The sequence below is a fragment of the Apis mellifera genome, linkage group LG8, assembly GCF_003254395.2.
Source record: "Apis mellifera strain DH4 linkage group LG8, Amel_HAv3.1, whole genome shotgun sequence".
In the NCBI taxonomy this organism is placed as follows: Eukaryota; Metazoa; Arthropoda; class Insecta; order Hymenoptera; family Apidae; genus Apis; species Apis mellifera.
Genome location: NC_037645.1, coordinates 3,845,489 through 3,861,833, shown reverse-complemented (window position 1 = coordinate 3,861,833; position 16,345 = coordinate 3,845,489). Strand labels below are relative to the sequence as shown.

At 26.8% G+C, this 16,345-nt stretch overlaps 4 protein-coding genes across 6 annotated transcripts; 3 read left to right on the top strand and 1 right to left on the bottom strand.

Annotated features, from left to right (window-relative positions):
• Positions 1 to 555: 555 nt before the first annotated feature.
• On the top strand, positions 556 to 2,506 carry LOC100576863. 2 transcript variants are annotated; one of them, XM_026442363.1, is made up of 5 exons: positions 556 to 826; positions 919 to 1,074; positions 1,204 to 1,624; positions 1,737 to 2,143; positions 2,224 to 2,506. In XM_026442363.1, the coding sequence occupies exons 1-5, from the start codon at positions 626 to 628 to the stop codon at positions 2,419 to 2,421; spliced, it is 1,383 nt and encodes a 460-aa protein (XP_026298148.1). In that variant the 5' UTR covers positions 556 to 625; the 3' UTR covers positions 2,422 to 2,506. The 2 variants fall into 2 exon arrangements, with proteins under 2 accessions (XP_026298148.1, XP_003249525.1); XM_003249477.4 differs by having other exon boundaries at positions 1,734 to 2,143; positions 2,224 to 2,505.
• A 96-nt stretch (positions 2,507 to 2,602) lies between these two features.
• Positions 2,603 to 4,588, bottom strand: LOC724176. 2 transcript variants are annotated; one of them, XM_001119929.5, is made up of 5 exons: positions 4,097 to 4,588; positions 3,645 to 3,835; positions 3,336 to 3,524; positions 2,786 to 3,271; positions 2,603 to 2,724 (listed from the first exon to the last, which is right to left on the bottom strand). In XM_001119929.5, exons 1-5 carry the CDS (start codon positions 4,199 to 4,201, stop codon positions 2,619 to 2,621), a joined length of 1,077 nt encoding a protein of 358 aa, XP_001119929.2. In that variant the 5' UTR covers positions 4,202 to 4,588; the 3' UTR covers positions 2,603 to 2,618. The 2 variants fall into 2 exon arrangements, with proteins under 2 accessions (XP_001119929.2, XP_006559715.1); XM_006559652.3 differs by having other exon boundaries at positions 4,081 to 4,580.
• Positions 4,589 to 5,857: 1,269 nt separating this feature from the next.
• Positions 5,858 to 13,630, top strand: LOC413618. The gene is made up of 9 exons (XM_397060.5): positions 5,858 to 6,071; positions 6,656 to 7,120; positions 7,198 to 7,467; positions 7,713 to 7,864; positions 10,078 to 10,175; positions 10,334 to 10,694; positions 10,764 to 10,975; positions 11,065 to 11,400; positions 11,487 to 13,630. Exons 2-9 carry the CDS (start codon positions 6,797 to 6,799, stop codon positions 12,899 to 12,901), a joined length of 3,168 nt encoding a protein of 1,055 aa, XP_397060.3. The 5' UTR covers positions 5,858 to 6,071; positions 6,656 to 6,796; the 3' UTR covers positions 12,902 to 13,630.
• A 221-nt stretch (positions 13,631 to 13,851) lies between these two features.
• Positions 13,852 to 16,336, top strand: LOC551834 (large subunit GTPase 1 homolog). Its single transcript, XM_006559650.3, has 4 exons — positions 13,852 to 14,053; positions 14,153 to 15,530; positions 15,603 to 15,924; positions 16,056 to 16,336. Exons 1-4 carry the CDS (start codon positions 13,952 to 13,954, stop codon positions 16,189 to 16,191), a joined length of 1,938 nt encoding a protein of 645 aa, XP_006559713.1. The 5' UTR covers positions 13,852 to 13,951; the 3' UTR covers positions 16,192 to 16,336.
• Positions 16,337 to 16,345: the final 9 nt, after the last annotated feature.

Below are 16,345 nucleotides of genomic sequence, written 5' to 3'. Positions count from 1 at the left end.
AATAAAATATTTAAATTATAATTAAGTAAATGAGACGAATGAAATTATACATACACTTCAATTTAATATTTATAGGATGTAGTTACATTTTAGTGATTATAGAAAATTTTATATTTAGAACATTTTTTGTTAATTAACTTCATATTCACGTTATTTCAAATTTTTTAAAAAAGAATGCAAAATATTATTTTCCTCTTTACTTTGAAATACATGTTAAATATATATAAATATGAAACAAAATTTTTGTATTGGTATTACTTATTTAAAGCTTTATGTTGGTAAGATTGTATCATTTAGTTAATTTTTAAAGGTGAATTATAATGTTTGAGTTTGAATTTATTGTTTGCTGATGTTAAAAATTTTATTGTATTTTATATAAAATATTTCAAAGTTCAATTTAAAATAAATTTTTTAATTTTTAAATATCATATAATATTAAGTATAACAAATATATACATTGAACATTAAATAAATATTTGTAAAATATTGACTATAATATATTACTGATCCGTTATATATTCAAAGAAGTGATGTTGGTAATGTAATCGAAAATATAATCGAATTTTATTTTGAATTTATTCATTGAAAATCAAAGTGAAAAAATATAAGAAAAACAATCACGATAATGGGAAATTATGTTAATAAGTTTTTTACTCATAAAACTGAAACTTATAACAATGAGATTGAAAAAGAAGAAATAAAAGATTCATCAGCGATAGATGAAGTAACTGTTGAAAAAAATATGCAAACTCCACCAATAATTCGTAAAACATTAGTTACGGATCCTAGATCTGTAACGAGTGGAATAAGTAGAACACCAATTGAGGTAATTATAACATAAATTATTATAAATTTTATAAATTATTAATTTATATATTATTAATATATATAAATAATAAATAATATTAATATTAATAGGTGAATAATACACCTGTTGGATTAAATAAAAAAATAATATCAGCAATTCCAAAACATTTACAAAATAAATCATATTTGGAAACAGATATAGATAAAATAATGTTATGTTTAACTCCTAAAAAACATTTAGTGCCAAAATTAATAGAAGTTCCAAAGGTATATCTCAATATTTTCTCTTTTTTTATAAAATGAAATATTTTATTTTTGTAGTTTTATTGTTAATAATTGTTGTTAATTAATTATTGTTAAATAATTTATGAAACTTATTTATTTTAAATATTTTAGCAAAATAAAAATGAAGAAAATTTTTTAACACCAACAAGTAATAATTTAAATAATAAAAAAATAATCACTGATATAGAAAAGGAACGTTATAATATTCTAGGACTTGATCCTAGATCTCCAGCAGCAGATTTTGATAGAACTCCAATTTTAATGCCAAAATCTATTGAACGTTTAAGAGCAAGATCTCAAGAATGTTTGCATAGACAAGGCAGTTATGATACAGATATTTTTTATCCAAAATTTTCATATTGTGAAATGTCATCACAATTTAATGTTACTGAAGTACAAGTTTTAGCAGATTTAGACACATCTGCAGTAAATTCTTTACATTCAGTTATTACTGATTCTGATGACAAATCAAATGAACCTGAATCATCATATTCAAATAATTCAGTTAAAACTAATTTTATTTCAGAAATTGGTAAGAAATTAGTATTAATAATTTAAAATTAATTTATATTATAATATATGAAAATACATATATAGTTTTAAAAAATTTATTATATCTGACCAAGAAATATTTATATTAGTAGAAAAAGAACTAGAAGATCAAAATGAAGTTCAAAGCATTTTAGAACAAGATAATTGTGATGATAATAATATTAAAAAGAATGTAGAACAAAAATGTATTATTAATAATGATATAATTAAAGTATGGAGGGATTCATTAATATTGGATACATTCGAGGAATCAGAATTAAATGAATCAGATAATGTAGAAACTACAGAAAAAATGTCACAAATAAATAAGGAAGAAGTAATTATAACATTTGACAATGATAATACCAAAGACTTAATTCCAAAATTAATTAATTCTGAAAATGAAAAGACAAAAATAGACACAATTAAAAAAAAGAAAAAAATTGTTAAATCAGAAATTAAAGTTACAACAGATGAAAAAAAATCTTTTATTGATAAAAATGAAAATGAATCCATAAAGGTATTTCATAAATAATAATACTTATAAAGTTAATTATTTTTAAGAAAATAAAGATATTATGTGCATATTTTTATTTTTAGATTCGAACTCCTCTTGGAAATCGTTCAAATAATGAACAAATACAAACACTGTTAACAAAGTCACCACAACAAGTGTTTAAGAATAGAAGTATTGTCTCAAAAATATTAAAAGAAAATACACCACCGCATAAAAAATATTTTGTAAAATCTAAATTAAATGGTGTACAATGGGATGCAGATTCAACTGTTATTATTTAAGATTATTAATTTTTATAAGAAAAGTTTAGACATAGTTTATATCTTTTATAGAATTATTTTTATAGAAAATTAAATAATTGTAAAAATTAATTGTAAACATAAATGTAAAAAATTAATTGCAATAGTATATTTATTTAATATAAAATAAATAATTTTCTTAAAAAAGAATTTTTTTCTCTACATATTTTAATATAAAATCATGGATTTTCCTTGTTATTCATTTGCATGGCCGCTCGTATTTGCGATTTAGCTTCTTTAATTGATAATTGTAGATTTTCACTTGGTTGTACCAACTGGGATACACTACAATAATTATAATATATTATAAAAATATATATAATATAAAATATAATATATAATCTACCTTGGATCTTTTATTATAATCCTTTTTTTCTCAACATCATTTTTTGGTATTAATTTAATAGTTATATTACTATCAATTTTCTTTGGATTAGAAAATATATTTTTATTTGAAATATCCCATTTTACTATAGTATTTGTATCTACAAGTTGTGGTTTAACAAGTCTAACTTTTACATTATTATTAATATATTGTCCTTTATAATTTTTTCTTTTGTTTTTAGTATAATTTGATTTTAATGTAGTTTCTTTAGTTACACTTGTTTTAATAATAGCTTCAGTTGAATGGTAAGGAACTTTTAATATAGATGCATTACTTGGATAGTCAAATGAAGTAGATGGTAGATTGGATTGACATACTAGTCTTGGATCTAGATTTTGTGGTATACCATCATAAATAGATGATAAAGTTTTTCCAGGATACTGTTGAATAAGACGCTCTTTTGTAAGTGGTAAAGCAGGTGTTCTCTTTCTTCTATTATATTGTTCTCTGAAAATTATTCAATATAATAATTCAAATTTTTTATTTACTATTATTTTCATATTTTACATACTTGGGAGTAAATTTATTGATATTTGGATTCTTTAGATCTTGTTGATTTTTTTTTATACGTATATTTACATCTTTTTGACGTTGAAGAAGTTTTTCTTTAGTTTCTGAGATACTTTCAAGTTCAGGTACATAAAAAACATGTAATGAACCTCCATAAAAATTTTTATCATCAATGAATCGTTTTGCTATTCTACATAAATGTACAATATGAAACATAAATGTAATAAATTATAAAATTTTAAATTATATATCATCATATATCATTATTATATATTATTATCATATATATAATATAAAAAAATATGTTTACCTTGCACTTTGTATATGAACATATTGTATATAATATGCTTCTGTAAACTCTTCTGTGGGATAATCATGAACTACATGAATTTTTTTTATATTACCATAAGATTCAACAAGTTTTTTTATTTCTTCACCTAATTGAAGTTTTGGTACTCCACATATCATTAAGTGTTTTGATTCATCATTTATTGTATAAACCTGTTACATAGAGCTAGTGTGTCAAGGAAATATTATTGAAGAAAAATAAAAATGATAGCAAATTATAAAATTAATTATTTATTATAAAATAAGATTATATAAATTTGAAAATTTAAATTCGTTATAATTTTTAAAGAAATTTATATAAATGACTTAATAATTAATGATTTAATTAAAAAAATAATATGAAAAAATAACTTAAAATATTATTTATTATTAAACTTATTTTATGAAAAATAGGATACAAGTTCACAATGCTACCTTCACAGATGTTAATCTTTTTCCCTGTCTATAAGGAGGTCGTGTATTACACAATTTTTGTTGTATATGATGAGGAAGTTTTGTTATACTACAATTATTATCCATGATTTATATTTTTCACTATAGTTTTTAGTATAGTAATTTTATAGTAATTTTATAAATATTTTATATCAACTTGCTAATATTTTGAAAGATATCATTGTTTCAATAAATTTAAAATGAATTATAAATATTTATATATGTTAATAATTATCACAATACTTTTAATATTTTGATACACAAGAAACACTAAATGTACAATAGCCAAATGAATTTCCACATTACGAATAATGCTGAAAATTAGTATAATTTATGATGTCATGGCGTCATGACTTGTACTGTAGTAAAATGAGAAAAGAAATAACGGGTGTCCTATTATGTCGTATTGTTTTAGAATTAGATTAGTTTAGAGATAGGATCAAAAAATAACAATTTATAAATAATCATTTTCAAATTCGAATCTTAAATATTTGAAAAATCAAATTTAAATCAAGCTAAACATCATTATATTTCCAAGCTAATCTAATTCTAAATTTTAACAATGCAGTATTCGGTATTTTTTCTTTCACTTTCTAATTTCTCTTACTATTTCCAATATAGAAATTTGTATAATTCTGAATGTATCAAATATAATAATTTGAAACAAATTTTCTTTTTATAATAATATAGGAGTTTCTGCATATGCATTTTTCTACATATCTGTAGAATTAAATAGACAAGATAATTTTTTTAAAAAATTGTCTGTTTTGAAAAATATAAAAATAAAAAAATTCAATAATATTATAATTTTTATACGTAATTTTTATTACTCAATACAATTCATTATTTCTTATAAAAAATTCTAAGTTATTTATGTTAGCAAATTTTTAATTTAACAAATGGTTTAATTGAAATTTGTAAAAAATATGAAAGACGAACATGTGTAATTTTTATTATTTTTGTCTTTCATATAAAAAATATTTACTATTATTATTTGTCTAAAACTATATGCGAGACAAAAATTAAATCTTTTTTTATTATGCATATGTATTGCATATGTTTCAATAATTGACATATATGCTATACATAAATTATGTAATATCTTACAAGAATATAGAAACTTTATGCACAGATGCAATTATTTTGACGCAATTTGCAAACAGTAATAATATATAGTATATAATATATAGTGTATATAAGCTAGAGAAGAAGAAACACATAACCATTATATAAAGTCAATAATATATTAATATTAATAACATTAATTATCAATTAATTTTATTGGATTGTAAAGAAATAGGCAGTCATAAATGAATATTTCAAAAAAATATAACTCACGTATTGTTTAACATAAGTTGCTTTAACATAATATCCGTTGTTTTTTAGAAAAATCCATAAAATATGTGATAATTTTTAACATATATTAGTATTCTGATCATAATACCTAAACTACTTGGCATTACTTTTTTACATATAATTTATTTTTAGTTTTATTCTAAATATACGCGAACAATAATTTCGAACAATTTTATTAAAATTTCTTCAGAAATACAAATAAATATGAATAATATATCATTGTCCAAAAAGTAATGGCATATATAATAGATACATAAATTCCTTTGCTGTTTGCTCGTTGAATAAATTTATATATGATAGAAATAGAACATGAAAGTTATATTTTTTCTAAATAATTATTGTCTTAATCTATATATTTCATTAATATCATTTAAAAGTCTTTTTTTATATAAAGGTAAATGTAAAATGGTTATGAGGGCGTTATTGTAAGGATAGAAAAATTAAATTGTATTTGTAGAAACGGATAACTTGATGACCTCTTGTGGGAAAAATAGTAAGTTAATGGACCTCTGGTGGCAAGCGTGAGAAGTATCTCCACAACATATTAAGCGTTTTACAGTGTAACAGCATCAAAGAAAATTTGTTCACAATTAACAAACAGGTTGTTTATCAGCTTTTGTAAATACATTTTACTTTATATTAGAGAAAGTTAAAATTTCAATACAATTTATTGGATTTATTTCTTTTTTTCGAAAATAATTCATATAACCTTTATTAACGTTTTAATTTCGATAGAAATAGGTTTTGTCTTATCTTCGCCTATTATATATTTAATTATTTCATGATAAATCAATCAAAGCAAAATTTGTAGTAATAAATATAAATATCGAGAAATCTCAATATTATATTTTATATTGTGAAAGTGAATTTTCTATTCATTTATATTTGAACGTGACGTAGATCTACTATTCGTTACAATATTTTGTGTTAAAGAAACTATAGAATTAATATCATTTTATTGAAATTTACATAATTTCTTTTTTTAATTTAATAAATTATGCAAATATAAATTAAGTCAAAATTGTAGGTGTTTTTCATTTATTAAATACCCAACAGTGTATTACATACCATATGTGAATTAAATAAATATAATTTAAAAATCTATTAAATGTAACATTAATGAAGATTAAATACTATTAAAATTGCTTTATAAAATAATAATAGAAAATTTATGTTTATTTACAGAATTAATAACTGCAATGGATTCAGCATAGCAACATTAGCTAATATTAAACAACAAATATCGTTTGTCCCTTATTGTCCATTTAGATTACATTTTCTTTTATATATTTAAAGTTATTATATTATCCTATAAATTATTTCATTATGTCTGCAAATACTCAATTTGCAAATCCTCCACCAGCTATAAGTTTACCTAATATGTCTGTGCCACCTCCTGCTACTCCAAATTTATCAGCTCCACCTCCTAATTTAACTACTATAAACACATCTGGAAGTTACCAGCATCGATATACCAATCATAGGGATGGAGCAAGAGGATTTTTTAAACCATTTAGACCTTATCATGCACCCAAAATTGTTGCTGCTGGTCAAGATACATTACAAGATGAGTTTGATGGAAAAAGACTTCGGAAATCTGTTATGCGCAAAACTGTAGATTACAATTCTGCTATTATAAAGAGCTTAGAGGTAGTGTTCTTAATAGAATTCTATATTTTGAATGCAATTCTGATAAATAATAATAATATTATATTTTTTATTTATAGAATCGAGTATGGCAGAGAGATTATAGGGACAGACGTGCCCTTCAACCAGATGTGATGTATTATCCTGATCTACTTCCACCACCTAGTTATGTTGATAATCCCATAAATGCAGTTACTACAAGATTTGTAAAAACTGCAACGAATAAAATGCGATGTCCTATCTTCTGTATGGCTTGGACACCAGAAGGAAGACGTCTTGTTACTGGTGCATCTAGTGGGGAATTTACTTTATGGAATGGTCTTACATTTAATTTTGAAACTATTTTGCAGGTATTTTATATGCATTATTTATAACTTAATATTAATTAAATTTTTTAACTTTATTAATTTCTACAATTTATTGAATAATTTATTATTCTATTATCTAATATTAATTTTTATAATTTTAATAAAAACTATTCCTGTAAAGTAGAAACTTCAAATACTTATAAAAATTTAAAGTTTTATATTATTTGCCTTACAAAATATATACTAGTTTCAGATACATTAATGAACAATTGCTTTTGTCTGTGTAGGCACATGATAGTCCTGTGAGAACAATGGTATGGTCACACAATGAGAGCTGGATGGTTACAGGAGATCATGCAGGCTATGTGAAGTATTGGCAGAGCAACATGAACAACGTCAAGATGTTTCAGGCGCACAAAGAAGCGATTAGAGGACTCAGGTATACCATCCACCACACTAGTCCTTACGTCTCTTGCGCCACTGTTATCGATGATCCGTCCATCCTTGCTGTAGTTGAGATATTGGACATGACTCTCATTCTCTTCCTTTTCTGGTTTTATAACATTTTTGTTTTGAAAACATTGATTCTTGTATGGGTACACAGGTGATTTTTAGTATTTTTCATAGATTGTATTTGTCCTGATATTAGGTGTATGGGAAATATAAATTTTCAGGATTTAGAAAATTTCTGTGATATAAAATCTAGGATGAAAATCTACTTCCTATACTATACAGCGATATCTAATTATTATAAATCAATTTTCTCATTTTTCTTATTAAGATTTTCATTGCATTTAATTTTTAAGTAATTTTATGATATTAAACATGAGGCTTTCTATACTAAAAAAATAATATACTATAATAATGCTACAAATATGGTATTGAATGGTATTATACAAGTAACTAATTGTTTTTATTTAATTAAATTTTTTAATAAAGTTAAATATTCCATAGTTTTTTGAGATTACTAAATTTTTAAAATCTTCATATTCACATACATCATAATATTCAAAATTGATCAGCAAGGATAGTGTTCTGTCAAATATATTGTATGTGTATTAATATGAAACTTATCATTTGTATTCATAGAGTCTTAGGGACCTAAATGAATCTATATGGTCCACTAGATTATGATAGTAAAAATATATTATCTTCATACTGAAAGATCCAAGAAAAAATAAAATAAATTAAAAAAAAAGATTAGGTCCTTATGGCTCATAGTTTATGAATTTATATGGTTAGATTATTGGGTAAAATGTATATATTTAGAATGACGAATAAACAAACAAAAAATATATATACAGCAATACCTAGTTGAGATTCCCATGGAATTACAATAAAAATAAATATCCTGTGTCCTTCTTTACATCCAAGTTTTTAATAAAGTTAAATAAAAATATTTGCAATATCATATGTTTCTGAAAATAAAATATTTTCTCTTTGGTCTGTGTCACTTGTACCCTTTTGCAGATGAGAGAGAGAGAGAGAGTAACAGAGAGATATAATAAATTTCATGTACACTTCGGACATTTTTTTTGTGCAATAAATGTTGAACTTTTGAAAAAATATCACTCTTGGTATATCATTCGGTGGTCATGTGGCATCAAAAAGATTTCTATTTTCATGATAATGAAACAGTTTCTTGCTTAATCAGCAATAAATTTTGTTTGAGTGCCAGATATGACTGTCGAAGATGGTTTTTTGTTTATTTACAATATTTACACTTAGATCTTCCTTTTATTACTGATGTCTGTTTATTCCTCAAAATGAATTACAGTAAAAAATCACTATGCGCGTTTTTAAAACATTAAATTATTAGTACATTATTTTTTTAATTGACCTAAAAATGAACTTTTTTCATATATTCTTATACATTATCATAAACATTTTTCATATAAATATAATTTATGCTTAACTCGCAAAATATAGTAAAGAAGTAAAGAATATTAGTAATGATAATAATAGCTTGCTATGCATTTAATTTAAATAATTTAACAAATAATCCTTTATTATAAGTTTGTTAGTTAATTTCATTTAACTTGCTAAATATAATATATTTAGGATAGATTTATCAAGGATGCACATGTAGATAAGTAATACATAATTAAATACATAATTTATTTAGCCAATGGTACTGTAAAAAACAAAGAAGGATATAATATTCTTTGCTTGTTTCATATACATATAAATAAATATTGCATGTGTAATATATATATCTAACAAGCAAAATGACAAATCAGTAATAAATGTAAGCTTGTATGTTTTTAACTTCAATTCTTAATGATCATATTTTGATATCATATTATAATAATGTCCGTAAGGTGTACTATATGTTTTATGAAATGTTTTATTAAATATAAATAAATTTCTCATGTTCTGTTTCTTTTCCGCTTTGAATATATTGCACTTGTAAAAGGATAGAACTTCAATAAAAATTAATAAATCTCAATGTGTAATCAATTTTTCATTATGTTACATTACTATTTTATTATCTGAGTTTATACGCGTGTCTAATAAAATATGTATTATATATTCTATAATACTTGTTTCATTGAGAAAATTCTCATTGTGAGCATTTGCAAATAAAGAATTGCTTTATAAATACATAACAGCGTATTGTTTGAATATAATTCTTGTTTTTTGGGTGGGTAGTTTCAGCCCAACGGATCACAAACTGGCAACATGCAGTGATGATGGAACTGTCAGAATTTGGGATTTTCTTCGGTGTCATGAAGAACGAATTCTCAGGGGTATACATTACATTTTTTATTAAAGTTCTTTCTCTCATTAATGTAATATTAAATATAAACTTTCGTTTATATTTTATTTATTGCTTATATTTTAAGTAGATAAGTAAAAAATAATATTAGATAGTTATATATTGATATTAACATAACATATTGTTTAGGTCATGGAGCTGATGTGAAGTGCGTACACTGGCATCCACAAAAAAGTCTAGTCATCTCTGGGAGCAAAGATAATCAGCAACCAGTTAAATTATGGGATCCAAAAACTGGACAGTCTCTTGCAACTTTACATGCGCATAAATCGACAGTTATGGATGTTAAATGGAACGAAAATGGAAATTGGCTAGTAACTGCGTCACGTGATCATTTGCTCAAATTGTTTGATCTTCGAAATTTAAGTCAAGAAGTTCAAACATTTCGTGGTCATAAAAAAGAAGCTTCTAGCGTTGCGTGGCATCCAAGTCACGAGGGTCTCTTTTGTAGTGGCGGTAGTGATGGAGCTATTTTATTTTGGCACGTCGGGTATGCTTTCAGCGTTTCTTCTATAATTTAATTTTTTTACATATTGTTTATATCATGATTGATTTTTAGAGCTGATAAAGAAGTAGGTGCGATAGAACAAGCTCATGATAGTATAGTCTGGACATTAGCATGGCATCCATTAGGACACATTTTGTGTTCTGGTAGTAACGATCATACTTCAAAGTTTTGGACACGAAACAGACCTGGAGATTTAATGAGAGACAAATATAATCTTAATACTTTACCTGCAGGATCGGCTGGTGTTGATGATCACGAAATTGGTATTATATTATGAGAATAACAAAAAAAAAATCTCTTAAACAAAATTAAAGAAATTGGATATTTTGTTATTGCTTTGATTATTTCATAGCCGATGAAGCAGCCGTCATACCTGGTATGGGACCAGAAGATAGAATCAATGCTGATGGTGAACCAGAAGACAAAAGCGGTGGTATTCCTGGTTTAGATTTGGATCATGCAGTTGATGAAGGCAAGAAATTCGCTAATAAAAAAGTTCCATATAGCAAACCGATTCCAAGAAATTTTCAAGCTCAATGGAATGAAATGGAGGCAGAGGATATGGAGCAGGTAGAAGCTTTAAATGCATTTGTAAATCAATTAATTGAAACCACGCCAGGAGCAGTGCCTCTAAACGAAGTGACACCAAATGGTATTATATTATATGGAAAAATGATTCCCGTTGAACGTAAGTTTTATTGTATAAAAATTCAATTATTAATCAATAATTTTAAATAGAGTTTTAAGATTATTAATTATTTATTAATTTTATAGCCGGTTCTAAGTTAGCAGAAGCAATTAGTAAAGGAAACGATGCCATAAATAAATTAGTATTTTCGGGAGAAATAGAAGAATTACGGGACGTTGTAGGTCCACCGGATAACATGGACGATTCCGAAGAATATTTGCAAGACGACGGCGAAATAGATTATTCTAAAGTACCCGATATTGAACTTCCTCCACCTTTACCTAGTTCCAAGTTCGCACAGAATCCCGAATTATTAAAAGCTTTGAATCGTGGTGGAAAACGAAAGTTTGATCAACTAATCGGTTGGAGTGATGGTGGAGCCAGTGATCGAACGTCGAAGATTCATCAACCAGTTTTCGGCGGAGTGATGACAGAAGACTCACAATCTAGTGATACCGATTTAAGGTATACCGGAGCAAAGTCAAATCAACACTCCAACGAGACCAACTCTTTTCATAGTGGACAGGATGAAGATCTCAGGAAACTTCCTCATGGTGAAAGCACTAGAAATACAAATCGCGACGAGGACTTACGGTTTAATATATCCAGCGGACCTGGAAGGCCTAGTTCGCGTTCTGATTATGATGTAAGGAGTAATTTTGCAGATAAGGATTTTAGGAGTTCACATGGATTTTCTTTGAAGAAGCCTTTGGACAACGATATTTATGATGACAGAGATAGAGACGGTGGTTCGCGATGGGATGATGAAAAGTCGATGAATGATGGGCCCAGGAAAGGGGATGGTAGTTTCTCAAGCAATTTCGATAAACGCGATAATATGCCCATAGGTATAGGCATAAGTAACAATATGCCCCATTTAGGCAATAGTATATCTCATATATCGAGTCATCATAATATGCAGAATATTAATCCTAATATGACTCCTCCCATTCCAAGTTTAGTGCCACATCCAAATATGTCCCAGCATCCTATGCAGAATAAACCACTACATCCTGGTATGCAAGGAATTGATGGTCCCATGCACATGATGCATCATCCTAATATGCATCCTGGTTTTGGTCCTAATGGACCACCACCTGGAAATTTTGGTCCTAATTTTAGACCGCCAAATGGTAATTTTGGACCTAATCAACACTTTAGGCCGAGTCCGTTACCTCCATTTGGACCGAATCAAGGACCATTTGGTAACAATTTTCAAGGTTTGCCAAATTTTCGTGGACCAAATTCTGGTCCGCCCAATTTTGATCGACCTGGATTCGGTCCTGGTTTTCGAGGTCAGAATCCTGGACAAAATCCAGCAAATAATTTTAATTCAAATTTCGGTAATTTTGGAAATAAACTTGGACCTAATCGGGGTCCCATGAATAGGGGACCTAATGACAATAACATGGGAAGAATGGGAAGGAGTGGGTATAATAATCGCGGTAGAGGACGCGACGGTGATCAACCACGAGGCATTCGAGGAAGAGATAATTATTGAAATTATTCAGAATGAAAGTGTCTGCATGTTATATGTATGTTGACATACTGCCGTTCACCCTGCACGAATGATCCGGTTGTTCCGTAATAGGTTGTACAGTTGTCGATAATGAATTTTATGTGTAGAACGGTAGTATTCTGTAAGAGCATTGCAGTGTAAAATAACGACCCATATCAGACACGTTGCGAGCCATTTTATATTCTGTGCTAAAAAAGAAACTCGAAGTGGGCGTTAATACAGCGTGCTTGGATGAAAGTATATTTTCTTTTTCCGAAAGGACTTTATTTGAAGAGAATTGTCCTTTTGCCAGAAAAAGCGACTGATTATCCATATTCTAGATGACTAGATTTCTAAATAATGCAAGAGATGAATTCGTGCCGGAAGCAAGTGCGACCTCTTTCCCGCAACTTGTAATACTTGCACGAATGTACAAGTGTGGTGAATCGTATAAAGCCGCAGAAATTGTAATATATAAGATATAACCAATGACTCACCGATATTATTCCGATTAAAAAAAGGATAAAAAAAGAAAAAAACAACTGTTCACAAGCTGCCTTGCGAAAGAAATTTTCTTGTTCCGATTTTGAGAATTGATTGAGCGTGCGGGAATAGGGTAGAGAAGCATGTGGAGCATGTTGAACGTTTCGTAATTGTTACTGGTCGTCAAAAAATTGTGAACCAGAACAGTTTACCTATCAATTATTAATAAAAATGAAGTACGATGCAGAATTATTCGATTAAAGCTCTGCCCCAGAAATAATTTATAGATATTAGATATAGATTATCTTAACTATATACATAAAAATAGTTCAAATGTATGATGTATAAATATATATATTTTAATTCTATCCGTAAAATATTTTATGCATTAAATTGCATTTAAAAATACTTTTTTAATACATGATTCATTATTATTTATTTGTACATATCACATTTATTTTTTTAACATTCTGTTCATACCGTTACGTTACTTCCGATATTCGATAGTTGTGTTTTAGTAACAATCATTCTCACGCCATGCTTTTTTGAAGTAATATAATATTTAAAAAAATGGGTAAAAAAGGAAAAATAAAAAGTGGCAATTTAGGAAAATCTTTGATTAGAGATCGTTTTAGTTCGTCTAGAAATAAAAGAAATGTTGATTCATCTATGGTAAGGTAATGCCTTCATTCATAACCTGTTCGTTTTTTGAATATGAAAAAGAATTAAATGATAAATAATTTCCAATATTTTAATTGTATCTTCGATTAGCTTCACACCACCGAATTAAATGATGGTTACGATTGGGGACGTCTCAATCTTCAATCTGTCACAGAAGAAAATTCTTTTCAAGAATTTCTTTCTACTGCAGAGTTAGCAGGAACCGAATTTCATGCCGAGAAATTAAACATCAAATTTGTTAATCCAAAAAGTGGAATCGGATTACTTTCGAAAGATGAAAAAGAGAAAGTGTTGGAGTCACAAAAGAAAAATAAAACACTTCTGAAAATACCAAGAAGGCCAAAATGGGATAGTTCTACTACAGCTCATGAATTACAAAGCAAAGAAAGAGAAGAATTTTTAGAATGGAGACGTTCTCTTTCTATGTTACAAGAAACAGAGGGATTAATGTTAACTCCATATGAAAAGAATTTGGAATTTTGGAGACAATTATGGAGAGTAGTAGAACGCAGTGATATTGTTGTACAGATAGTTGATGCGAGAAATCCACTCCTCTTCCGTTGTGAAGATTTGGAATCATATGTTAAAGAAGTAGATTCTAAAAAGATGAATATAATATTGATTAATAAAGCAGATTTTTTAACAGAAGAACAGAGACAAATATGGGCAGAATATTTCACAAATATTAAGTTAAAAGTTGCATTTTTTTCTGCCATATTAGCAGTTGAAAAAGAGAAGATAAAAGATATAATAGAAGAAGATTATTCTGAAAATGAACAAAATAGTGACATAGAAAATGATGACAGTGATAAATCATTATATACTTCAGAATTTGCTTCAGAAAGTGAATATGAAAGTGCAGATGATGGTAGTAATAATACCAATATTGAAAATGAGAAAAAAATAAATTGTAAAGACAATAAAAACAATATAAATGATTTAAAAATTTCAGAAAAGAAAACAAATAAAAAAAATATAGAAGACAATACAGAGATAAAAAATTCATCAGAATTGTTAAGTAGAGATCAATTAGTATTATTTTTTAAAACAATTTATAAAGGTGAAACATATACAAAAGGAATTACAACAATTGGTTTAGTTGGTTATCCAAATGTAGGTAAGAGTTCTACAATAAATGCCTTGTTAATGGACAAAAAAGTATCAGTATCTGCAACACCAGGTAAAACAAAGCATTTTCAAACACTATTCTTGGATAAGGATCTACTTCTTTGTGATTGTCCTGGATTAGTAATGCCCTCTTTTGTTTGTACAAAAGCTGAAATGATTATACATGGTATACTGCCAATTGATCAAATGAAAGATCATGTACCTTCAATTACATTATTGGGTACTTTAATACCAAGGCATATTATAGAGGATCTTTATGGGATTATGATACCTCTACCATTAGAAGGAGAAGATTCTGATCGTGCTCCAACTGCAGAAGAAATTTTAAATGCTTATGGATGTATGTGTTTATCACTTAATTATATAATAATAATTTATATTTATCTTTATATTTTTCTTTATTATTTATTAGATAGTAGAGGTTTCATGACACAAAATGGACAACCAGATAATCCACGCTCCGCACGATATCTTTTGAAAGATTTTGTAAATGGTAGATTGTTATATTGTGTTGCACCACCAACAATAGAACAAAAAAAATTCCATACATTCCCTCCACGAAAAAGAATAATTTCTGAAAATAAACATTTACCGCCTAGAACGGTGCGCGCGAATAAAGGAAGTAAAATTACGCCAGAAGATGTAGATAAAGTATTTTTTCAAAATAATATTTCTAATATTCATGTAAAAGGAGTGATTGGAAAAATGCATAGTTTATGCCGATCTAGTTCTAAGTATGTAACATTATTTTATATTTATTATTTGATAAAGTCATTCTTGTATAATTATTGACAATAATTCATGTATAATAATAAGTAATGGAGCGTCATTTTGAATATTTTAATAATTATTGTAATTTTTTCAGCGATATAGGATCAATAACTGGTTCTACACAGAGTTTGTTGCTTGAAGAAAAACCATGGAAAAAGATTAACAAACATTCGAATAAAAAAAAACGCGAGAAAACAAGAAGATTATACGCTCATCTTGATCAACATTGATTTTATGAATATTTATATTATATTGTGAGAATTGAAGGCCTTTTCGCTATATAACAGCGGATCATATTTTGTAATATACAAGTCTCTGTATTCATAAGCACATCAGAGACTCATATCAGTTCTACATACCACAAATACATTCTAACAGTAAAAT